Source organism: Podarcis erhardii (assembly GCF_964252035.2).
Source record: "Podarcis erhardii genome assembly, chromosome: 2".
Taxonomy (NCBI): Eukaryota; Metazoa; Chordata; class Lepidosauria; order Squamata; family Lacertidae; genus Podarcis; species Podarcis erhardii.
In genome coordinates this window covers 110288365-110314412 of record NC_138498.1, presented here as the reverse complement: position 1 = coordinate 110314412, position 26048 = coordinate 110288365, and the positions used below count along the sequence as shown (strand labels likewise).

Below are 26048 nucleotides of genomic sequence, written 5' to 3'. Positions count from 1 at the left end.
TATTACTAGGGTAAAGAGTGCGTAGAAAGGCATACATTGGAGAAAATGACATACAAAAATGTTACAGATAGGTAGCCGTGTTGGTCTGCCATGGTCAAAACAAAATAAAAAAATTCCTTCCAGTAGCACCTTAAAGACCAACTGAGTTAGTTCTAGGTATGAGCTTTCGTGTGCATGCACACTTCTTCAGATTGTGCATGCACACGAAAGCTCATACCTAGAACTAACTCAGTTGGTCTTTAAGGTGCTACTGGAAGGAATTTTTTTATTTTGTTTTATAAAAAAATGTGTTATATTAGGGGAAATTAGTTTGCAGAGATATGAGTATTGGGCAAAATTGCATAAAAATGTATATATTAGGAGAGACATTCACACTAAAATGCCCCTGAATTTATGACTAACTGATGTGGAAATGTGGAGAACTGAATTTAAGAAGGGATGAAATGAGAAACTGAAATGGACAGATTTGCCCATCTTTTCCATGGTTTCCAGGAGGAGTGGGGTGTGTGTGTGCGCACACACTTGCTGAAACTCCCCATCACTCCAGCATCAGCCTTCTAAGGCAATAGTCTCTCTCTGCCCTAATGCTAAGGCTGACCCTAGATCCATCAGGAGTTTTTCTCATTCTACAGAAGCAAATTTGTCCGCTTCAGTTTCTCATTTTCCTACAGATTATTTGCTACATCATCATCATCATCATCATCATCATCATCATCATCATCATCATCATTTATATCCTGCCCATCTGTCTGGGTTTCCCCAGCCACTATGGGCAGCTCCCAACACAATATTACAAACACAATAAAACATCAAATATTAAAAATGTCCCTAAAGAAACCGGAGCTTGAAATCTGGAACAGACACACAGAACATGAAAGCTGGAACAGACTTTCAGTTGCACATTGCTAATCTGGGTGCTGCTAAAGCCTACATACCCAGGGGTGGATTGAGGTTTGATGAGGCCCTAAACTACTGAAGGTAATGGGGCCCTTTATATGTCCAGCTATCCTTTGTCAACAACAAATTGTCGCTGTTTTTTGTGTTGAATATATGCTATATGGTAATTTATGGACCTAATAGGTATCTAAAGCCATTTGCACATAACAAAATGTTTTTTTATCTTATATTTTGGAAATATACATCCAGGTTTTTTTAATTTTTTTGGGGCCCCCCCAAGAGAGTGGGGCCCTTAGCTATAGCTTGTTTAGCTCATACGTAAATCCGGCACTGATGACACCGAGTAGTCATGGCATGTTTCGTGCATGCAATAGTGTAGCCGTGTCGGATCAAACCTGACATTGTGCCAGGTCTGCGTCTTCTGGAAGCTGCTGGAACCTGAGTGCATTATTTATTTATTTGCTGCTGCTTTTGATGAAGGCCCCACAGAGACCTTGGCCTTCCGATGAGAGTGACAGAAAAGCAACCATATTGCTTAAACAGAGCGGGAGCACAACATGTTTGGCCAGACCAATGCTGGAAGTGTGTCAAAGGTCCCTGCATTAGCACTTATACAACAGGATCCCAGGTTCTCATTTTCCTCCCTCTCTCAGGTCGAATACGGTACAGTGGTACCTCGGGTTAAGAACTTAATTTGTTCTGGAGGTCCGTTCTTAACCTGAAACTGTTCTTAACCTGAGGTACCACTTTAGCTAATGGGACCTCCTGCTGCCACCGCACGATTTCTGTTCTCATCCTGAGGTAAAGTTCTCAACCCGGGGTACTATTTCTGGGTTAGCGGAGTCTGTAACCTGAAGCATCTGTAACCTGAGGTACCACTGTATTGATAGCTGGAAGTTCCCTTGTATGAAGAATCACTTATACAGTGGTACCTCAGGTTACAGATGCTTCAGGTTACAGACTCCACTAACCCGGAAGTAGTACCTCGGGTTAAGAACTTTACCTCAGGATGAGAACAGAAATCGCACGGCAGCTGCGGTAAAGATGCTGATGCTCTGTATCCACAGTTTTAGGCAGCGAGGGTTCTGAATACCAGTTGCTGAAAACCACAGGCGGGAGAGAAGGCTCTTATTCTCATATTCCACTTGTGGGTTTCCCCACAGGCATCCGGTTGGCCATGGGGAGAACAGGATCCTGGGCTAGAAGGGGCACTGCCTGATGCAGCAGGCTCTTCTGATGTTCTTAACATTTGTAATGGTAATACTCGGCCACCGAATCACAGAACTGTAGAGTTTGAAGGGACCACAAGGGTCATGTAGTCTGACTCTTTGCCGTGCCCAACATGGGACTCAGACCCATGACCCTGAGATTCAGAGTCTCATGCTCTTCCGATTGAGTAGCATAGTTAAAATACAGTGGTACCTCGGGTTACAGATGCTTCAGGTTACATACGCTTCCGGATACAGACTCCACTAATCCAGAAATAGTACCTCGGGTTAAGAACTTTGCTTCAGGATGAGAACAGAAATCGTGCTCCAGCGGCAGCAGGAGGCCCCATTAGCTAAAGTGGTGCTTCAGGTTAAGAACAGTTTCAGGTTAAGAACGGACCTCCAGAAAGAAATAAGTTCTTAAGCTGAGGTACCACTGTATATAGATCGCCCCCCCATCACCAGGCACAAAGGGAACGAGAGGATGGAAATCAGAATCATTCAGACCCCCTCACCCCCATGCAATTCTGATGCTAGCTCTGACACAAGACCCAGTTGAATGACCAGTAGTTAAAATGTTAAGTAATTCTTGGTGACTTAAAATGTCAGCTGTTGTGATGGTGAAACAACATTCATTAGAAGAAAGAATGTCACATTTCAGGACAGTTGTACCTGGTGGCTTAAGGGCACCCGGATGTGGGCATGAAACATAACACAGGAGCCTTGCAATTCCTGGAAGATGCTCTTGCCACAAGGGCCTTACAATACAAAAGGAGCGCCAGCGACCAACACATCAGTCTCAAAGACGGGGAAGGGAGTGTAAGAACTGCAGAGGTGGAACTGCTTTCCTTGCAGCACCCCCAAGGAGCAGTCTGAAGCTTCCATAAGTGTCCTCTTCTTGCATCCAGAGCAAAGATATTTGGTAAGTACACCACTGCAGAGAATGTGTGGTTGTGTTGTAGATGGGAATCTTTCATAATTAAGGCTTCGTTAAAAGTTTTCATAATAGATTACATGAAAAAGCAAACTGATCTAAACAAAAATAAAAACAAAGAGAAAAGGAGAAAGAAAGAAGGTCCTCTCTCACAGGTATGTATTAGCCCTTATCCCAAACAGAAGGAAGTGAAGACTCCCAGATTTCACTTGGGAGTTTCCCATTCTTCTCCCAGCTTGGGAGATCCTCACTTCCTTGCCTCTCTCACAGTATCCTCCACCAACCAGTATATTGAGAATTCTTGAGAAGATGAAATCAACAAGCCATTTCTTTCTTTTTTTAAAAAAACTGGTATTGTTTCCTTGGTCTCCCCCCCTTTCCAATCCTGGGTTGCATTAATGACCTGACAATTGGCCATGTTGGCTGAAGCTGATGGGAACTGATATCCCACAGCACGTGGAATGGCACAGATTCCCCATCTTGTTATATGGTTAACTTGGGTTGCATTCACATCACAGTTTTCTTTCATGCTGTTTCCCTGTTAATTTCTGCACCTCATTTGAGCTTTCACATGAAGGGCACTTCTGGGTAAAAAAGGATAAAGGTGAAGGACCCCTGGACGGTTAAGTCCAGTCAAAGGCGACTGGGGTTGGAGGGAGCTGGCCGAGGGAGCTGGCGTTTGTCCACAGACAGCTTTCCAGGTCATGTGGCCAGCATGACTAAACCGCTTCTGGCGCAACGGAACACCATGACGTGTGCCAGAGTGCATGGAAACGCATTTACCTTCCCGTCACAGCAGTACTTCTTTATCTACTTGCACTGGTGTGCTTTTGAACTGCTAGGTTGACAGAAGCTGAGCAACGGGAGCTCACCCTGTCGCAGGGATTCGAACCGCCGACCTTCTGATCAACTAGCCCAGGAGGCTCAGTGGCTTAGACCGCAGTGCCACCCACATCCCTGGCACTTCTGGAAATGTAGCAGAATATGGTGCAAGTTTAGCACCACTTTTCATGCTGTTTGCTTCTGGGTGGGAAAAAATCAGTTTGCAAATAAAGTAGAAATGCACCAAACTTTATTTTGCAAATAAAGTAGAAATGCACTAAACATACACCATACCCCACTAGATTTCCAGATGCGGTTGTATGTCATGTGAAAGCTGAAATACGATGTGGAAAACAGGAGTCTGGGAAACATCTGGAGAACAGAATAGACTGCCATGTGGCTGCAGCATTTCTAAAAGAAATATATAATAATATATTGTTGTGTTTCCCACCCTAACCCCATTTCTTATTCTTTCACCTGCAGCTGCTATGCCTCGATTCTGGACTTCACCCTCCTCCTTCTGCCTTCTCTTCCTTCTGGCTTCCAGCTCTGCCTCTGAAAACGATACTGTGGTGGTCACCAGCAGTGGTCCTATTAGAGGCAAGTGGCTCCCAGCTGGCTCTGGTTCTGTGACTGCCTACCTGGGCATCCCCTATGCTGAGCCCCCCATAGGCAAACTGCGCTTCCAGAAGCCGGTTCCACATCAGCCGTGGAGCCAGGTCTTGGAGGCCACCACCTTTGGCAACTCTTGCCACCAGGCAATTATTGATTTCCTACCTAATTCCACCATATTATTTCCCAACACACCACTTTCAGAGGACTGTCTCTTTCTCAACATCTGGGTGCCCAACCCACAACCAGTCAAACCAGTGCCCATCCTTCTATGGATCTACGGTGGGGGATTTATCAGTGGCACAGCCTCGCTGGACATCTACAACGGGGCATTCCTAGCTGCTACAGAGAATGTCATTGTGGCCTCCATGAATTACCGAGTGGGGAGTCTGGGTTTCCTGTACCTTCCGCCAGATGCCCCAGGAAACGCTGGCTTGTGGGACCAACATCTGGCTCTGAAGTGGGTGAGTGAGAACGCAGCTGTGTTTGGCGGTGATGCAGCCCAGATAACTCTCTTTGGTGTAAGCGCTGGAGGATCCTCAGTTGGTTTCCACCTGTTTTCACCGGCCAGCCAACCCCTTTTTGCCCGTGCTGTGCTTCAGAGTGGAGTTCCCAATGCCCCCTGGGGTTGGCGGAATCCTGAAGATGCCCTAAGAGTTTCGGTAAATGTGAGTGACCTCATGGGGTGTCCTACAGCTAACCACAGTGCTATGGTTAGCTGCCTACAGGGAAAGGAAGGCAAGGCATATTCTGACCTGGGACCTATGTTTTCTTTGACAACCGATGGGGAGTTCATCCCAGACAATCCCCAAAAGCTCCTGGAGACTGGTGGCGTTCAGGGCAAACCCATTCTCGCTGGTGTCAGTGCTGACGAAGGGTCACATATGGTATTAATGCTATTTCCAAGCATCATAGGAAACGATTCAATACTTACCAAGGAGCAGCTCTATGAAGGGGTGAATCAAACAGTAAAAAATGGAACTAAACAAAATGCCATCAATGCCGCAATACTGAAGTACGTCCAAGAGAGCCATGGGCCAGAACAGTACCAAATGGCCTTGAGTCAGTTTTTAGGAGATTACTTCTTTGTGTGCCCACTGGCTGAGTTTGCTGCAAAGGTCGGAGGAGCCGAGAGCCCAGTTTATGTTTACTACTTCGACCACCGTTCTCCCGCTTGGCCCAAGTGGGCAGGAACACCCCACGGAGCTGAGTTACCTTACTTGTTTGGAATCATGGCATCCGAGTCGCAAACAAACCAATCGGAGGCGGCGGCTGAGGATGCTGAATTGAGCCGTCGAGTGATGCGATACTGGGCAGACTTTGCCAGAAGTGGGTAAGGCATTAACCCCTCCGCATCGTAAAACAAACACTTCCTGCTTATCTGTGTCCTAGAGGCTGCCTTTGATCTCTGTGCAAGTCGTGAATGTGGTTCAGCTTGAAATGTGCGGGTATCCCACTTCCCAGCATGCTATTGTTGCAAAAGGCTTCAATTTTGTAGAGGCAGGGTAGGAAATGTCAGTCGAGGGGGACAGAAAGGTGATTCTCCAGGCCTCTCTATCCAACCATCATGAGCCTTCCACCCCAGACCACATCTCTCACTTGTTGGAGTCTGTCTGTCTATCATCCTCCTATTAGGTGCAGGTCAATTCTGTGTCCAGGGCAGCTGTCTACCAGCTCCATCTGGTATGCAGGCTGTGACCCTACCTGCCCACAGACTGTCTCGCCAGAGTGGTGCATGCTCTAGTTATCTCCCACTTGGACTACTGCAATGCGCTCTATGTGGGGCTACCTTTGAAGGTGAACCAGAAACTGCAACTAATCTAGAATGCGGCAGCTAGACTGGTGACTGGGAGTGGCTGCCGAGACCACATAACACTGGTCCTGAAAGACCTACATTGGCTCCCAGTACATTTCTGAGCACAATCCAAAATGTCGGTGCTGATCTTTAAAGCCCTAAACAGCCTTGGCCCAGTATAACTGAAGGAGCATCTTCACCCCCATCGCTCAGCTCAGAGGGCCTTCTGACAGTTCCCTCACTGCGAGAAGTGAGGTTACAGGGAACCAGGCAGATGGCCTTCTTGGTGGTGGCACCCACCCTGTCCTCCCATCAGATGTCAAGGAAATAAACAACAATCTGACTTTTAGAAGACATCTGAAGGCAGCCCTGTTTAGGGAAGTTTTTAGTGTTTGATGTTTTATTGTGTTTTTAATATTCTGTTGGGAGCCACCCAGAGTGGCTGGGGAAACCCAGCCAGATGGGTGGGGTATAAATAAATAAAAAATCATCATCATCATCACCACCACCACCATCTATCTTGTATTATTTATTGATTACCTGCTCTTTACTCTCTGGTTTCTTTGTTGCCCCAACAGGAATCCCACTGGGTCAGAGGCAAGTGAAGTGAAGTGGCCCGTCTACAATTCCACAGAGCAGAACTTCTTTCATATCAACGGAAAGGCAGCCCAGCCCAAACGGAGGTCACCTGCCTCACACTGTGGTTTTCTGGCATCTCTTTTTTCAAATGCAACAGAAGCAGGTGAATTTGGGGCTCCTCTGGGAGTAGGAGGGTACGTAGTTGCTCAGCCGTGCTCCCGTTGTGACCTCCAAGACAAGGAGATAAGTCACTACACAGCCTTTAGAAGACACCTATAGGGAAGTTTTTAATTTTTTAAAAATGTTTTGTTGTGTTTCTATATATAATGGAAGCTGTGTAGAATGGCTGGGGCAACCAAGTCAGATGGGCTGGGAATAACAACAACAACAACAACAACAACAACAACAACAACAACAACAACAACAACAGAATAGGGCATCCCATTTTCATTGGAGAAATGTTGTAGGGTATGCAATTGCTAGCTCAAAATATTGAGGAGTGATATCACTGAAAATGGGCATTATCAAAGTACTCTTCTGAAGCATTACAGAAGAGCTCTTTCGAGAAAGGGAGCATATTGAGTTAACCGGCCAGCTTTTAGAGGACAGTGTCAGAGGTTGACATGTGAGGGTTCCTCTGGAGCCCACACCCTGGCAGAAGGACCACTGATTAAGACACTCATGGCCCCTGGCCTGCTCTCCTGCTTGTACACCTGCCTCTCACTCTGGCTCAGTCAATGGTGGTGGTGGGGAAGGAGAAGTCAGGGGTGCCTCTGCCTGCTTGCTCATTGGTTCTCTGTCTGACAAGCAATCAGGCGGTAACCATGATGAGGAAGATGAGGAGCAGCAGCTTGTGATAATGCCAGAGAGGAGGTAGGCTCAGTAAGGAGGTAGGCTCAATGTTCTGCCCGAGGGCCCTCCAAAATGTGGAGCCAGTACAGTCGTACCTTGGAAGCCAAACTCCTTGCGAGTCGAACGTTTCGGCTCCCTAACGCCGTGAACCCAGAAGTGAGTGTTCTGGTTTATGAATGTTCTTTGAAACCCAAACGTCTAACGTGACTTCCATGGCTTCTGATTGGCTGCAGGAGCTTCCTGTAGCCAATCGGAAGCCGCGCCTCTGGTTTCTGAAAGTTCTGGAAGTCGAACGGACTTCCGGAATGGATTCTGTTCAACTTCTGAGGTACCCCTGTACTGTGAATCCAGAATGCTCTAGTAAAGGGATGGGGAACCTAAAATATGGGTCCTGTATATGTCTCTATATGGCCCTTGCAGTTCTCTCCAGCCCACACCCACTCCCCTTGTTTTTGCCTGGCCTAGAAAGTGTCCTTGATTGTTGATACAGTGGTACCTCGGGTTAAGTACTTAATTAGTTCCGGAGGTCTGTTCTTAACCTGAAACTGTTCTTAACCTGAGGTACCACTTTAGCTAATGGGCCCTCCTGCTGCTGCTGCGCCGCCGGAGCACGATTTCTGTTCTCATCCTGAAGCAAAGTTCTTAACCCAGGGTACTATTTCTGGGTTAGCGGAGTCGGTAACCTGAAGTGTCTGTAACCTGAAGCGTATGTAACCTGAGGTACCACTGTAATGCCTTTTGCTGTCCTGGATAGAGGATAGAGGGGGAAGTGTGAACCCCCCCATAGCAGTATGGTTCATTCACTGCTTCAAGGCTCCTCCTTTCTGCCTCCCACAGTGGCTTACCTGCCCTCCAATGGTCACTCTCCCAACATCCCAAATCCCTTAGTAACAGTTACAAAACATGAAAACAACAGCAAGAACATGAAGCGCCCAAACAAAACCACACAGATAGTTATGTTATCTGCCACACACATTTTGCAGGAGTTTTTAAGAATGGATCCCCCCCCCCCTATTTTTAGAAAAGTTCTCTTAGGTTCCCACAACATTCTGCTACAGGATGCATGGTGGCTGAAGACTGTGAGCCAGAAAGCCTTGTTATCATCACTGTAGGAGTATTTTTTTTATATAAAAAAGTCTGGCTGCAGCATTCTGCCTCAGCTGGAGCTTTCAAACAGGACCCAAGGGCAGCCCCAAATACAGCACATTACAGCAATCTAGCCTTGAGGTTACCAATACATGGACTACAGTAGACTGGCTATCCCAGTCCAGGAATGGCCATAGGTGGCAAATCAGACATAGCTGGGAAAAGGCACTCCTAGCTACAAAGGCCTCTGGGAGACCCCTATACAACTCACCTGTTTTTTTAGTGGGAGTGCAATGCCATCCAGAACAGGTAACTTGCCAATTTCTCAAACATGGGAACCACCTACCCACAGAGCCTCCATCTTCCCAGGTTTCAAACAAAGTTTATTGGCTCAGGAGAGCATGCCAGTAGATTAATATGTCAAGAGACTAATCAGATTTTGGGCATGAAGATTTCATTGACCTTCTATTGATCAGTTCTTTCTTTCTTTCTTTTTAGAAAACCTTTTCTGAGGTCTCTGAAGAAGGCAGCACTTCACCCATTTTGGAGAAAGGTCTGAAGAATGAGAACCAAGACAATGGAAACCACACTTTAGGAATAGGTTAGCTAGGCCCACAATCTGTGGGACCTGTAGTCATGTTACGAAACACTACACAGCTGTTTGGGATGTAGCTTTTCAAGACAGTTTGGTTCACTGCCACAATATCACAGAATGGTCGCTCCAATCCTCACTCGCTGTATTGTAACTTTTGAATAAATGTTAAAAAGAAAATAAAGGATGTAGTAGTTCATGGGGGGCAAGGCTGAGTGAGGAAGCAGACAAACTGCTGAGATATGAATTGAATGAAAATGTAAACCCTATTCAGGCATTCAGTACCTCTGAGCACCAAATAGATAGATAGATAGATAGATAGATTCTTTATTGTCATTACACAAGTGCAACATTGCACAGTGCAACGAAATTGGATGCCATCCCTTAAAAAAAAAACAACAAAAGCAAAACAGCAACAACAACCAAACAAACCACATTCCAGCCACACCCACACCCACACCCATCAAACTTCCAGGTCACACTATCGAGTTACAGCATTCAAAAAGGCCACAGCTCTTGGATAGAAACTATTTTTCAGTCTATTTGTCCTTGACTTGATGTTTCTATATCTCCTGCCAGAAGGCAGTAGTGCAAACAGACTGTATCCCGGGTGAGATGAATCCTGCAGGATGTTGTTTGCTTTCCTAAGACAACGGGAACCGTACAGTTCTTCCAAAGATGGGAGAGGATGACCAATAATCCTTTGGGCTGTGGTTATGACCTTCTGGAGCACCTTCTTCTCCCTAGCTGTACAACTGGAGAACCAAGCACAAATACAGTATGTGAGAATGCTCTCTATGGAGCCTCGGTAGAAGGACACCAGCAGTTTCTCACTCAGATTGTTCTTCTTTAAAAGTCTGAGGAAATAAATTCTCTGCTGAGCCTTCTTCACCAGAGCAGTGGTATTTGCGCTCCAAGTCATGCCCTGATCGATAGTCACTCCCAAAAACCTGAATTCCGCCACCCTCTCCACCCGTTCCCCGTTGATATACAAGGGCTGAATGACCGCCTTTTTTGTCCTGTAATCCACCACCAATTCCTTGGTCTTAGCTGTATTAAGAGCCAGATTGTTCTCTCCACACCAAACACAGAGCCGCTCCACCTCGTCCCGATAGGCGGACTCATCCCCTCCTGAAATGAGCCCCACCACCGTAGTGTCATCAGCAAACTTGATGATTTTGTTGCTGGAATAGATGGCTGTACAGTCATACGTGTAGAGAGTAAAGAGCAGGGGACTCAACACACAACCCTGTGGTGAGCCGGTGTTAAGGCTAAGGGCTTTGGACATATGTGACCCTACTCTAACCCTCTGAGAACGTTCTGACAAAAAATCCAAAACCCAGAGACAGGTGGAGTTGGAGAGTCCAATCGCCTCTAGCTTGGACACCAGTCTATGGGGGAGGATAGTGTTAAAAGCAGAGCTAAAATCCACAAACAGCAGCCTCACATAACTCCCCGGCTGCTCCAGATGGGACAGAGCAGCATGGAGAGTGGTGGTGATAGCGTCTTCTGTGGATCTATTTGCCCTGTATGCAAACTGGTATGCATGAATGGGGTCTCGAGAAGACACCTGTTTCCTCCCTGAGAATGGAAATCCTGATGAATCAGGATTCCCATCCCCAGAAAACTCTATGCATCTCGGGCTCTTGCACATGGATGCCAATTGTGCACACACAGTTCTGGTCCTGAAGAGAGGGGAATACGCAGCGGGTAGGGGTGGGGGAGAAATTCAAGTCAGTTTTCATTTAAAGGCAAACACACCTAATTCACACTTTCTGGAACAGCATGCAAACTGAAACAGATAGCCTTCCAAATCAGTCCTCCTCCGGATTTTGCAAGGCCAGTCTCCAACCAAACGCACACCCTAGGTTAAGGCATATACTGGAGAAACTATCAAGGAAAAAAAATGTGTGATGTATTAGGAGAAATTGCTGTGCCAAAATATGAAGATTATTGCATTAAAAAAAATTGTATGCATACCTGCATAAAAATGTACGTATCAGGAGAATTTTGCACTAAAATGTTGATAGATTTCCATGAGGTTATTTTAAAATAAATCACAAACAGGTGTGGAAAACTGAAGACTGGGGGGGGGGGGGAGATAGAAACAGGGAGAAACTGAAAGTGACAGATTTGCTCATCCCTACCATGGCCCTCGAGGGACGTGGTTGGTGCTGTGGGTTAAACCACAGAGCCTCGGGCTTGCCGATCAGAAGGTCAGCGGTTCGAATTCCCGCGACGGGGTGAGCTCTCGTTGCTCAGTCCCAGCTCCTGCCAACCTAGCAGTTCGAAAGCACGTCAAAGTGCAAGTAGATAAATAGGTACCACTCCGGCGGGAAGGTAAACGGCGTTTCCGTGCGCTGCTCTGTTTCGCCAGAAGCGGCTTAGTCCTAACCCAGAAGCTGTATGCCGGCTCCATCGGCCAATAAAGCGGGATGAGAGCCGCAACTCCAGAGTCGGCCATGACTGGACCTAATGGTCAGGGGTCCCTCAGGAGGAATTGTGTGTGTGTGTGTGGTGTGTGTGCATGATGGAACTCAATCTCCCGATCTCCCCAGCATCTGCCATCTAAGGTGATGGTCTCACTCCACCTAATGGTCCTGGATACATCATCAGCCTTTCTCATTCTCTGTTAGGTACTTATTTCCAGATTATTTGTTACCTTAAAGAAAGCTGAGGTCATTTCAATCTGTTTGAGCATTATAACCTCTGTATGTTTTCAAGTAGGGTTGGAAATTTTTCTTGTTTTGTCTTTCTATAAATCACTTTGAGGGTTTGTTTTTTTTACAATCAAGCAGTGTATACATTTTCTGAAATAAAAGAAGAAGAAAAAGAAAGGAGGCAGGGAGCAGGAGGAGGGGGTGAGCGAGTGGAGTAAATACAGAACTTTGCCCCTCTCTGAACCTTGGGAATCACAAGTGGGGTGGCTACTATCGTGCTCAGGTTCTGCTTGAGAGTTTCTCACAGGCCTCTGGTTCGCCACTGTGAGAACGGGGCAAATCTTTTAAGTTTTCATTTAACAAAATGTATATGCCGCTTCTTCAGTGGAAAACTTCTAAGCGGTTTGCAAAGGGCAATCTGAAACATTCATTTTAAAAGCAACCCGAAAGAGCAAACATTAAAAATAAGGGAACACCATTTTAAAAGATGCTGGTAAACTCTGTGATCTTTAAAACTGTATACATAAAATAAAAAGACTTGTTAAAACTGCATGTTAAAATGACTCGCCTGTGACAATTACTGGCTGAAACAAGAAAGTTTTAAAGGTAAAGGGACCCCTGACCATTAGGTCCAGTCGTGGCTGACTCTGGGGTTGCGGCGCTCATCTCGCTTTATTGGCCGAGGGAGCCGGCGTACAGCTTCCGGGTCATGTGGCTAGCATGACTAAGCCATTCCTGGCAAACCACAACAGCGCACGGAAACGCCGTTTACCTTCCCGCAGGAGCGGTACCTATTTATCTACTTGCACTTTGACATGCTTATGAACTGCTAGGTTGGCAGGAGCAGGGACCGAGCGACGGGAGCTCACCCCGTTGTGGGGATTTGAACTGCAGACCTTCTGATCGGCAAGTCCTAGGCTCTGTGGTTTAACCCGAGTGCCAAAAACAATGCAGGAAACTCTTCCTGACTAATATTAATAGGCAGGGTGTTCCAAAGTCTGGGTTCTGCCACCCTGGAAGATCAACCCTTCGCAACTGCAGAATGAACACCAACTGATAAAAGATTCTCCAAGCCAATAGGGTAGGGCTGTCATATTTCAAGAAGTAAAAAGACAGACATAAAATGCGATACTCAGACACACATGTACTGCTTCTATTTGCCAGTCCATGCGCTAACCCCCCGGCCCGGGAGCCAGCCCGAAATATGGAGACGTGACAACGACGTATGGGATAAAATTAGGCCACAACTTTATCAATTTCAGATGTAGGAAACCTTGGCTTAGGCATTGGACGGCAACCCTCTCAGCCCCAGCTGTGAAGGGGACTGTGAAATGAGAATTTACACAGCGTGCCCCCCACTTTGCCTGATGTTGGTAGTTTGACCTTTCACCGCCACTCAGGGCCAGTGACTCCCGCAAACACCCCTTTAACGGGCCCTGCAGATGACGCCACATGGGGATGCATAATAATGCTAACCCCCATTCCGAAGAGAGCCAGTGTGCTGTAGTGGTGAACTCGTAATCTGGTGAACCCGGGTTCGTGTCTCTGGTCCTTCACATGCAGCTGCTGGGTGACCTTGGGCTAGCCACACTTCTTTGAAATCTCTCAGCCCCACTCACCTCACAGAGTGTTTGTTGTGGGGGAGGAAGGGAAAGGAGAATGTTAGACGCTTTGAGACTCCTTAGGGTAGTGATAAAGCGGAATATCAAATCCAAATCCAAACTATAGGATACTGATCAAGGTCTAAAACCGCCAAAGTTGTGACCATTGCTAGCGGGGGAGGAGGTGGAGCGCCGGCCAGTAGGCAGAGAGGTGTCACCCTGGAACGGGAAGCCTGCGCCAGGTCGCAAACCCCGCCCACTGCTTGAGGTGTGAGCGGTAATTACAAAAAAAGGGGAATCAGCCTTGCCATTCCCCTAGACCTGCTCATCTTTACTGGAATAATATTCCTTCTGTATGAAGATTGGTAAGGTGAGAATTGGTACCATCAAAAACATTGTCGCAAAGACACGTATATGTTCTTTATTTTGTGAATATTGTTGTCGACATACAAAAATGAATTTGGTGCACGTCCATACATTTTATTTGTATGCCACCTTCCCACAATTTAAACCATGGTCCATGTGGCTTGAAACATGAGGAAAATACAGAACAAAAGTAGTCAGAAACAATAAATAAAAACGTCAAAAAATACTTCCCTTAACCTCACTACAAGACCACCACATATGATAAAAATAACCTTCTTTCTCTTTACATTTCCAACACTTATTTGATTTGGATTTATACATTTTTTTGCCATCGATATATCATTTTCATATAATTTTCTCTTGGATCATAACATGCTCTAAATTTTATATCCATATTCCACAATCGTTCCCATGCTTCCATATCTATATTATGACCAATAGCTATTGCCCATTGTATCACTGAGGATTTTACTTGCTTCAAAGGATTGCAACTGACCAGTTTGGGGGCACACAGGATACACCCCCAGCACTTCAGACATCTTGTCCCCAGCATCTTCAGACATCAGGCAGCAACAACCCTTGATATGGCCCTGCTACAGGACATCTCATTGGGGGGACATTGCATGCTCAATAAATAAAGCTCCATCTGCCCTCACTATTCAAACTCAACCTGGCTTTTGGTGTTCTTCAATGCCTGTCCACGGTTGCCTATGTTCACATATACAGTACTTGTGTTATGTATTGAAGTTCTCACCCTGGCCACCAGGGGGGATTGTGTATGTAGTTTTCACTCAGGTCCACACCAGTTAATTTAGGCGGGAAACCCTGGGCTGTTGTTGTTACAATGTGACAGCCGGCTGCCTATAAAAGCAGGCCGGCTGAGCTGTGTTCAGTTCGGTTCAGTTCCAGCTTACTTATAAAGAACTACTTAGAGAAATCTCTGTGTTGTCTGCTTTGTCAACCCACTACAGTGGTGCCTCGGGTTACATACGCTTCAGGTTACATATGCTTCAGGTTACAGACTCCACTAACCCAGAAATAGTGCTTCAGGTTAAGAACTTTGCTTCAGGATGAGAACAGAAATCGTTATCCAGCGGCGTGGCAGCAGCAGGAGGTCCCATTAGCTAAAGTGGTGCTTCAGGTTAAGAACAGTTTCAGGTTAAGAACGGACCTCCGGAACGAAGTAAGTACTTAACCCAAGGTACCACTGTACTTAATAACTCGCATTTCCTTATGTCCAAAAGGCCAGAGACTTTGCATAACCATGAAACCCATTTTGTTGTTGTTGCACGCTACAGCTCTCCCTCTGTACGCTCTGATGTGTACTCTTACCTAAGATGCCTCGTCCCCTGGAGAAGGCAGAGCCTGGCGGTCACTGCCCTTTGCATACACACATATTGGCAGCTGCCTTCTCACTGGGTGTTATTTGCAAGAGCTGGAAGTGTCCTATAAGCCTCAGTATCCACCTTTCCGCTTTGGATTGAGCTGCAGAGGATACCAAGGAGCAGCAAAACCCCACCGGGGATAAAGGAGGTGAGTCTTCAGGACGCAGAAGGTTTAGATGCCTCCAAGAGTGGGATGAGAAGGGGGGAACAAACCTGGGAGTGGGGGAGATGACAATAAACGTGGCACAAGAAAGGAAGTCAGGAATCCTGCATTCTAGCACCATAGCTTCTTGCTTCGTTTTGTTCCAGTTGTTTAACATTTGGGAAGTTAACCCTGTATCATGCTGCAAGTCTTGGACATATGCGTGTGAGGGTCTGCGGATTGGGACTTGCGCCCTCAAAAGAAAAAAAGAGAAAGAGGTGAACAAAGTCAAGGTATGAGGTGACGGCAACGTCTTTGTTAAGGAGTTCAAAGTCTGTAAACTGAGTTGCCCACTTTCAGCTTCAGTGGAAATTAGATGTTAGAAGATTCCAGCTCAAGGAATTACACAACCGGCCTTGCCATTCTCCTAGACCTGCTCATCTTTACTGGAATAATATTCCTTCTGTATGAAGATTGGTAGGTGAGAATTAGTACCATCCAAAACATTGTCACAAAGACATGTGTATGTTCTTTTTTGTGTGAACTTTGTTGTCGGCATACAAAAATGAATTTGGTGCGCGTCCATACATAAATCATTTTATATGTATGCCACCTTCCCACAATTTAAACCATGGTCCATGTGGCTTGAAACATGAGGAAAATACAGAACAAAAGTAGTCAGAAAATATAAATAAAATTGTCAAAAAATACACATCCAAACTGAACAATTTTCACATAAACCACAAGATCTAAAATAATGATACAAAAAACCACCAGCAGCAACAGAAGCAATAGCAGCAACCCCCCAACACCCCTCATAAACAATAGATATATGACCTCTCTTATTGGACTTCTGTGAATGTTTGCTTGCTGACAGAGTCGTACCTTGGTTTTAGAACAGCTTATTTCCTGAACGTTTTGGCTCCCGAATGTCGCAAAGTGACTGTTCCGGTTTGCGAACTATTTTTGGAGGCGGAACATCTGACAGGGCTTCCGTGGCTTTTAATTGGCTGCAGGAGCTTCATGCAGCCAATCAGAAGCAGCAATTTGGTTTTCGAACGTTTTGGAAGTCGAATGGACGTCTGGAACAGATTCCGTTTGATTTCCAAGGTACAACTGTACATTTAAAATGTTCCTATGCTTTCAGGATCAGTGCTGGTTTTTGTGGGCTCCAGGTAGAGATGTGCATTGATCCCACTGTCACGGCTCCTTTCCTCCCTCCCTCCCCACCAAATAAAATATTCTGTTGGATCAAGCCAATGGCCCATCTAGTCCAGCATTCTGTTCTCATAGTGAGCAACCAGAAGCCTATAGGAAGCACACAAGTAGGACCAGCGCACAACTGTTAAGTTGTGGGTGAACATATCAGACGACACAGCGATTCTTCAAACAGCTCTTCTTTATTCACAGGCCAGAAAAGAACTGAACTGATGGGTTCAGCCAACCTGCTTATATAGATCTCAACTACAAAGCAACAGTAACAACTTTCTGTAACTATCCAATCACTTGAACGTCACTTTCAGTTCCTTATTTGCACATGTGGACCTGAGTGAAAACTATCTACAGTATCCCCCTGCTGGCCCAGGGTGAGAACTTCAGTACATAGCAACAACAGTCCACCTGCAATTCCCAGTACTCACATGGAAGCTGTCCCTCTGATGCCAAGTTTTTTTTAACACACCTATAATCCACTGATATCCAGAAGGGGATTGGGTGGAGAGAAGGATTTTTGCCTGTCTTCTCCCACACAATACAGTCGATATGCTGGGGTCTATTTATTTTATTTTATTTAAAAGGGGGGGGCTTGTGTATGTCGCTTTGGATCAGAGCCAAGGTGTAACTGTGCCTGGGTCACCTTTCTTTCAGCTTCTGCAATGCCTACTCTCCTCCAGGCATCCTTGGGCCTCTTCCTCTCCCTCTCCCTCCTGAATTCCAGCTCTGCCTCTGAAGATGACATCGTGGTGGTGACCAGCAGCGGCCCTATCAAAGGCAAGCGAGTCCCGGTTGGCTCTGCCTCCGTCACTTCCTACCTCGGTATCCCTTATGCTGAACCCCCCCTGGGGAAGCTGCGCTTCCAAAAGCCCCTTCCCCACCAGCCATGGAGCCATGTCTTGGAGGTCACCGACTTTGGAAAGGCTTGCTTCCAGACGACCGATTTTCAATGGCCTTTCAACAAAATGTGGGTTGCCAACGCACCACATTCAGAGGACTGTCTCTTTCTCAATGTCTGGGTGCCTCACCCGCGGCCTTCTGCGCCGGTTCCTGTCCTTGTCTGGATCCATGGCGGGGGATTTCTGGTTGGTGCCAGTTCCTTAGACTTGTACAACGGGGCACTTCTGGCTGCTACTGAGAACATCATTGTGGTTTCCATGAATTATCGGTTGGCGTTCTTCGGCTTTCTGTTCCTCCCGCCTGAGGTCCCAGGAAACATGGGGTTGTGGGACCAACAGCTAGCTCTGAAGTGGGTGAAGGAGAACGCAGCTGTCTTTGGTGGGGACCCTGTTCAGCTGACCCTCTTTGGCCACAGTGCGGGAGCAGCCTCTGTGGGGTTTCACCTCCTCTCACCTGCAAGCCAATCCCTTTTTGCCCGTGCTGTGGTGCAGAGTGGAGCTCCCAATGCACCCTGGGCTTGGAAGGATCCTGAGCATTGCAAGTTGCGCTCCTTGAAAGCGAGTCAGCGGCTGGGCTGCGACGTTCGGAATCACAGTGTGGCGCTGCGCTGCCTACAGGAGAAGGAAATGGATAGGGGAATGTTCCAACTTTTGATGCATCGATTCTACCCCACCACAGATGGGGACTTCCTTCTGGATGAGCCAAGGAAACTTCTGCAGAGTGGGCTCCTTCAGGCAAAACCATTGCTCATAGGCATCACCAGGGAGGATGGGTCTGTCTTTGCACTAAGCGGTCTCTCGGATCGCATAGAAGATGACAGAACGTCAACTTGGGAGCAGCTCTTGGAAGAAACAATGACATTGTTCGAAATGTCTTTTGAAGAAGATGTTGCTAAGACTGTAGCGCTGAAGTATGCTGAAGATGGCCATGGGCCAGAAAAGTACCACTCGGCCATGGTCCAACTGTGCAGAGATTATTATTTTTTGTGCCCATTGGCTGAAGCTGCTGAAAAGATGGCAGCAGTTGGGAGCCCTGTGTACACCTACTCCTTCAACCACCACATCTCTGGCTCCATTTGGCAGGAGTGGATGGGAGCAGCCCATGGAGTTGAGGTGCCTTACCTGTTTGGAACTCTGTCGTCGCTACAGAGGGTAAATCAAACAAACACAGAAGCTGACGCCCCTTTGAGCCTCAAGATGATGCGCTATTGGGCGGAGTTTGCTAGAAGTGGGTAAGGCATTCACAGCTCTTGTTCTAGAGCCCCAAACACAACTCATTCCATCAACTTGACCCTGGATGTTCTAGACATAGTCTGATAGTCCTTGCTCTGGGCACTCTACATCCCAAGATTCTGCCTGAACTTCCCAAAGTCTTTCATTCCTTTCCTCGGTATCTTTGACAAGGGCACTGCCGCATCAAGTTTCAGTACAGAGGGGCAGGTTTCAGAGAAAAGCTCAAAGGCCTAACTCAGGGATGGAGAACTTGTGGCCCTTCAGATGTTGCTAAACTACAACTCTTATCATCCTTGACCATTGGCCATGCTGGCTGGGGCTGATGGGAGCTGGAGTTCCCATCAACAAATAGCTGGACCGTTGTATAGTTCCCAGTCCCTGTCTTAAACAAAAGACATGTATCTTCCTTTGGTGTTTTTTTTCCTTCTTCTCACTGGCAAACTGCCTGTTAATTGGAAAAAGCCCCTAGCTCAATTCCAGGGACATAGGGGTCCAGTTATGTATAAGGAGCTTCCCAAATCATCTCTTTCACCCTCTTGGGGTCTTGAGACCTTCTGAAGAAGCAAATGCTATTAAAAATAATAATAGACAGGGATTCCTCCCCCCCCCCCCGCTCAGTCTGAACTGGCAACCCAGTCAGATGGGTGAGGTACAAAAATTATTATTATTATTATTAATAATAATAGCTGGCCTTGATATGTTTTAATGTGACTGATATGCACTTTTGATTTGTTTATCTGTTTTTTAAAAAACCCTACTGATACTTTAAAAAACAGCAACATGTTATATCATATTTTTTATTACTACTGGCAATTTCAGGGCTATGGAGGGATGTGAGTTGAAATAACCAACTAACCTTTGCAAAAGATGGTTGAAGATGGAATGTCAGCTATTTTGGCTGACACGTTTGGCACTGATGAAATATGATCGTGATTTCTAGGCCATAAGTTGATTACCATAGCAGGGTTCTCATTTGATTTGATTTTATTTTTTGGTTGATGGAAGGAGAAAAGAAAGCCTCAGATTTAGCGAGACGTTTTTTGGATTTAGATTTCCCGGAACTGTTGCCAGAGATTAATACACAAGAACATGCACCTTCTACCCATGACTGAATGTTAGGAGCTCTCTCCTGCCATATATAACAAAAAGCACACAATCAAAGTGTTGGGGAATACTTACCTTGGCAAAAATGAATAGCGTTCCTTTTCCAGGTACATTAGGGCAATCAGAGGGATTTCTGTGGAGCAGGGCTAATATCAGCGTGAAACACCAGCTACAGTGTATTTCATATTGCACCACTTTGTATTCCATATAGATTTTTACTATCTGTAATCCAATTGATTTGCTTATGTATTGTTTTAATTCTATTAGAATTTAATTACTTTTTTAAAACTATATTTTATATGATATTGTATTTTATCTGTGTGTGCTTGTTTTTATTTGTGTAAGCCACGTTGGGTTCTGATCTGGGGAAAAGGTGGGATAGAAATAAAAATAATATAGTGGCCGAGACAGAATTCCAAAGCACAGTGGTTGGGGAACAAAATGGATTGGGCAGAAGAGGACCTACTGGGAAGCTAGACTCACAGGATCGTATTTGATATAGCTGGCCTCCTATCGCCAATTCCATCTAATAAAAAGGAATGGGCCAAATCTCATAGGGTTGACTGCCAGCACAATTCCAAGCAATGAAAGCGGGGCCCTGAGGAATTGAGTCAAATGATAAATGATAGGGTTTCGGTTATTTTGTAGTGTGCTATTATTGCAGTGTGGGACGCAGGTGGCGCTGTGGGTTAAACCACAGAGCCTAGGACTTGCCGATCAGAAGGTAGGCGGTTCGAATCCCTGCGACGGGGTGAGCTCACGTGGCTCAGCCCCTGCTCCTGCCCCCCTAGCAGTCCGAAAGCATGTCAAAGTGCAAGTAGATAAATAGGTACTCCTCCGGCGGGAAGGTAAACGGCGTTTCCATGCGCTGCTCTGGTTTGCCAGAAGCGGCTTAGTCATGCTGGCCACATGACCCGGAAGCTGTACGCCGGCTCCCTCGGCCAATAAAGTGAGATGAGCACCGCAACCCCAGAGTCGGTCACAACTGGACCTAATAGTCAGGGGTTATTATTGCAGTGTAGATGTGCCATTTTTGTTTTTATAATGCTATGAGTGATTTTCTCTCTGTTTTGTGCTATTGACGGCCTTTGGCTTAAAAAGAAGATTTTGATCCCTGTGCCACATTTTATTTCTCGCTGCCACCACCCAGGCCCTACCTGGTACAATACTGAGGCCAGTCAGGTTTAAACTGGAACATAAACATCTGTTTATTTATTGCAGTTTAACAAGCGTGTGGTTTCATAAACGATATCGGTCATTTACAGTCATAGGGTGCCTATCCAGACCTATAATATCCTCTACCTGCCCTCCCTCTCTAAACCACCTCTCAGATATTTACTTGTCTTCCTAGCTCCTAACTGTTCCTGACTCAGCTTATTTCGCTGCACTAACTCAACCTACCCACAGACTCTATCCCAATTCACTCCCACTCCAACCAACCACCCACCAAACTCCCAACGAACTCCCCTTTCGCACCTCCCAGAGCTGCTTTTATAGTCCCTCTGATTGGGTAACTTGTTTAACTATTTCACCTCCAGCACTCTCATATGTTAACGTCACAATGGCCTTTGGCTTAAAAAGAAGATTTGGATCTGGACTGTGGTTTTTTTTGTTTCCTCCACAGGAACCCCACTGGGTCCGTGCCCAATGAGGTGCAATGGCCGCTCTACAATGCCACAGAGGAGAACTTCTTCCACATCAGTGCAGGGCCACCTGAGATCAGGAAGCCGTCTCCTGCCCACCACTGCAATTTCCTGGCAGCTCATATATTCAACTCAACACTCTCAAGTAAGTCCAGGTCCTTTGGCTGAAGTAGTTTGGGCTCAGTTCAGCAACAGTTAGTACTGACTTAGGTCTTGTCACATTTATAGTGTTGTTGCAGTGGGGTCCCATGCCAGTTCCTCTTTGTACCATTTTTTGGCAATATTTCCAGTGGACAATAAGGCACACAGGTTCTGCCCGCTCTGTTTATCTCAGAATCAGCTTTCCTGCTAAGGTAGTGTTTCTCTTGCCTCTAGAGATGGGGGAGAAAGTTCACACTGAATGGCGAGCCTTCCTAATTCTCATTTTTTGGGAAACAATGTGAGAACCAAAACACAGCCACTCTTCAAAATTTGCACTTCTTTAAATTTTGTAATGCCGTTATCCAGCTGTTCCCATTAGTGGGAAGTGTGCATCTATTAGTGCAAATAAATTACAAAATTGCATTGTTTTGGGGGCAAATTGTATTGTAGAATTGTGTACATTAGGAGAAATCTGCATTACAATATTGATGAATTTCCATGAGGAATTTGTTTTTGGTGTTTTATTGTGTGTAGGGGGGCAATGCAAACTGGTGTGGGAATGTGGAGAAATGAACTGAGAATTGGAAAAAAGGAGAAACTGAAATTGACATATTCATCCATCCCTAGTCCATCTCTTCGGCCTTTTCTTTCATCTAGCTCTCTTTTTATGGCTCCTTTGGTGAAGAGCTTGCCAGTTCTTCTCTCTTCCCTAGAGTTATTGCCTTCTTTTGTATCAATGGCAGCCCTTCTCCCTAGTCACCTTGGTTTATGTCTGCTTCCTGCACTTCCTTTCACCGCCACCTCTCGCTATCTATTCCTCCACTCCCTCCTGATTCTCCCTGGCTCCTTCCTGCTGACCTCTCGCTCTACCCCACCGGGATGCAACCATTTTGGTAAAGGTAAAGGTAAAGATAAAGGTAAAGGGACCCCTCACCATTAGGTCCAGTCGTGAACGACTCTGGGGTTGCGGCACTCATTTTGCTTTACTGGCTGAGGGAGCCGGCATACAACTTCTGGGTCATGTGGCCAGCATGACTAAGCCGCTTCAGGTGAACCAGAGCAGCGCACGGAAACGCCGTTTACCTTCCCGTCTTAGGTATAAAAAGGTAAAGGTACCCCTGACCTTTAGGTCCAGTCGCGGACAACTCTGGGTTTGCGGCGCTCAACCCTCTCTATAAGCCGAGGGAGCCGGCATTTGTCCGCAGACAGCTTCTGGGTCATGTGGCCAGCACAAGCTGCTTCTGGTGAAACCAGAGCAGAGCACGGAAACACCATTTTCCTTCCTGCCGGAGCAGTACCTATTTTTCTACTTGCACTTGACATGCTTTTGAACTGCTAAGTGGGCAGGAGCTAGGACGGAACAATGGGAGCTCACCCCATCATGGGGATTCAAACCGCCAACCTTCTGATCGGCAAGCCCTAGGCTCTGTGGTTTAGACCACAGCGCCACCCGTGTCCCTGTCGTCTTGGGTATACCCCTTTTAAAATTATCAAAACTTGGGTAAGGAGGGAGCAGCAGAAGGAAAGAATGAAACCCCCCCCCCAACCTTTGGTTGAAAGTGATGGGCTGTCCATTGTGGATGCATTTCAGTTAAAAATGGAAGTTGAGTTGTACCCAGTCTCTTTGCATGAAGGGTTGTTTGGCTCTCTGTGGACAATCATTTTTCCCATTGCTTTTTTTTATTTTGCAGAAAAAGTCCAAAAAGACTCTTCTGAATCCATTTTGGAGGAAGATATGAAGAATAAGACCAGAACTTAACAAAAAAAAAAAGGCAGAATGCAAAAATAGCTTACATCAAGTGCGAATGGAACTGAGAGGGTGAAGACATGCCTAGAAACACTTCAGCAAAGCCCTCACTTTGTAGGATTGGTGCCCACTTGCAAATATAATGGTTTGCTCTTCATTATGAGACGATGTTGAATGAGAAATGGAACTTAATGCCGGGTTAGAACAAGATAAGCCATTGGGACCATCATTTTCGAATGCCACCCCATTTTCCTCCACAACATCCACATGTTAATTATGAGGGGGGAAATGACATATCCAACAGCTATGAATGATAGTGGCTTCTTTTCAATCACTTTTGCTTTATTCTGCAAGCAACAGGTTATTTGGCAGCCTGAATTCACTTCCTGAATTTTGCAAAGACAGTATATTGAGGAGCTGTGCCTTGGAGCTAAAGGACAATTAATTTCTCATTGTTACTATGTTACTATGTAACACCAGGGAAGGAAGGTAACTCCCACCCGGTGCTTTCCCTGCTTCGTTGCATAGCATGAGCACTGTGATCTGGATGGAATTTGAATCTCTGGGTATCTGCAGAACGTACATAGAGCTGAAAGAGGAAGTTGGAAGAATGACACTCTTTCTCACTTCCTCTTTCATCTCTATGTGCTTTTCAAAGCTCAGATTAATTCTGCTGGATCCACTTAGATCCATTGTGTCTACATGACTTATAAGATTGGTAGTTCCACGAGGAGTTTCTCCATGCCCCAGAATTATTGCCATTCATGGTGTCCCCATGGCCAGAACAGGGACAGGGAAACATACATCTCTGTGAAATCAGGTTGAGAGGCAAGCTGATGTAGACATCACGGGGGAATGGCTGATGCCAAGCGAAGTCTAGAACCATTTTGTCAGTGTTAGCATTGTTTTCCTGAAGATTTCTGGTCCGGATTAATTAATGTATAGGTTATTCAAGCACAAGTTCTGCCCATGTTGCGTTCTCACCTTGTGGTTGGTGGATCTTCTCTCCTGTTCTTTCCCTACCTTTTGATCTGTTCTCCTTTTCTCCTTTCCACACATCAGTTCCGTTGGTCCTGGGAATGCTTATCAAATGCTCCTGAGGCAACTACTGAAATCTCCCAGAAGCCAGTTATTCTCACTCACCACTAGAACAGAACGCTCAGTTGCTCCGACGTCTATGAAGGGTGCTCAGTTTGCCAGAACAATCTGAGTTTATTTCAAAGTCAGGGCATGTATGGTACACATGCAGCTTCCAAATGATTGAACTGCAGAGAGCTGGGGGTGGCTCAGAAGTACAGTTTCTCAAATGCCATTCCAAGGCTCCTCTCCTACATCAAGAACAAACCTCTCCGAGGTGCCTCAAATGAAACTGAGGTCACACAAAAGATTATGGATTGCTCTGGTTAAACCTTTGTGTACTTCTAGCTGACAGACTGCATTCAGCACATGTGATGTGTAAATAAAAATTCTCTTCGAGGCACTGTTCTTATTTGTTTATTTACTGAGAAAGATTTCCTAAACCACTTAATCAAAGAGCTCTCTAAGTGGTGCACATAATAAAACTGTAGGTCAGTGTTTCCCAAACTCGGGTCTCCAGCTGTTTTGGGACTACAACTCCCACCATCCATTAAGGGGTGATATGAGAGCCATGTTCAAATATATAAAAGGATGTCACATAGAGGAGGGAGAAAGGTTGTTTTCTGCTGCTCCAGAGAAGCGGACACGGAGCATTGGTTCCAAACTACAAGAAAAAAGATTCCACCTAAACATTAGGAAGAACTTCCTGACAGTAAGAGCTGTTCGACAGTGGAATTTGCTGCCAAGGAGTGTGGTGGAGTCTCCTTCTTTGGAGGTCTTTAAGCAGAGGCTTGACAACCATATGTCAGGAGTGCTCTGATGGTGTTTCCTGCTTGGCAGGGGGTTGGACTCGATGGCCCTTGTGGTCTCTTCCAACTCTATGATTCTATGATTCTATGATTCATCCCTAGCTAGCAGAACCAGTGAGCAGGGATGGTGGGAACTGTAGTTCAAAAACAGCTGTAGACCCAAGTTTGGGAATCACTGCTGCAGAGAAAACACAGCCCAAATCCACAGGGCTATCATTAAAAGGGGGGTCATTAAAACACACATTAGCCTCAGCAAAACTTAAAAAACCAGTGCAGGTATCTAAACTATATGTCTGAGCAGACTTGCAGTAATAGTAGGAGTAATAATAATAATAATAATAATAATAATAATAATAATAATAAATGCACTTTTATTGTTGTAACACACTGCTAAGATTCTAAGGGAAGAGCCATAGCTCAGTGGTGGAACATCTGCCTTGCATGTAAGGTAAAGGGACCTCTGACCATTAGGTCCAGGTTGCGGCGCTCATCTCGCTTTATTGGCCGAGGGAGCTGGCGGACAGTTTCCGGGTCATGTGGCCAGCATGACTAAGGCACTTCTGGCAAACCAGAGCAGCGCACAGAAACGCTGTTTACCTTCCCACCGGAGCGGTACCTATTTATCTACTTGCACTTTGACGTGCTTTTGAAC

The 26048-nt window shown here is 45.9% G+C and overlaps 2 protein-coding genes and 1 long non-coding RNA gene across 3 annotated transcripts in view; 2 read left to right on the top strand and 1 right to left on the bottom strand.

The window, feature by feature from the left end:
* The window catches only part of LOC309337342, an 86770-nt gene that overhangs the window by 1232 nt on the left and 59490 nt on the right, over positions 1-26048 (bottom strand). The window lies entirely within an intron of this gene.
* LOC309336829 (cholinesterase-like) lies at positions 4345-9496 on the top strand. Its single transcript, XM_081853209.1, has 3 exons — positions 4345-5806; positions 6847-7010; positions 9284-9496. Exons 1-3 carry the CDS (start codon positions 4350-4352, stop codon positions 9295-9297), a joined length of 1635 nt encoding a protein of 544 aa, XP_081709335.1. The 5' UTR covers positions 4345-4349; the 3' UTR covers positions 9298-9496.
* On the top strand, positions 15416-24990 carry LOC309336806 (cholinesterase-like). The gene is made up of 4 exons (XM_081853159.1): positions 15416-15537; positions 17398-18874; positions 21604-21767; positions 23455-24990. The coding sequence occupies exons 2-4, from the start codon at positions 17406-17408 to the stop codon at positions 23520-23522; spliced, it is 1701 nt and encodes a 566-aa protein (XP_081709285.1). The 5' UTR covers positions 15416-15537; positions 17398-17405; the 3' UTR covers positions 23523-24990.

Coding starts and splice junctions, on each gene's coding strand:
- LOC309336806 (XM_081853159.1), top strand. CDS start 17,406: ATGCCTACTCTCCTCCAGGCATCCTTGGGCCTCTTCCTCTCCCTCTCC. Junction 18,875..21,603: donor GCGGAGTTTGCTAGAAGTGG/GTAAGGCATTCA, acceptor TTTCCTCCACAG/GAACCCCACTGGGTCCGTGC. Junction 21,768..23,454: donor ATTCAACTCAACACTCTCAA/GTAAGTCCAGGT, acceptor TTTATTTTGCAG/AAAAAGTCCAAAAAGACTCT.
- LOC309336829 (XM_081853209.1), top strand. CDS start 4,350: ATGCCTCGATTCTGGACTTCACCCTCCTCCTTCTGCCTTCTCTTCCTT. Junction 5,807..6,846: donor GCAGACTTTGCCAGAAGTGG/GTAAGGCATTAA, acceptor TTGCCCCAACAG/GAATCCCACTGGGTCAGAGG.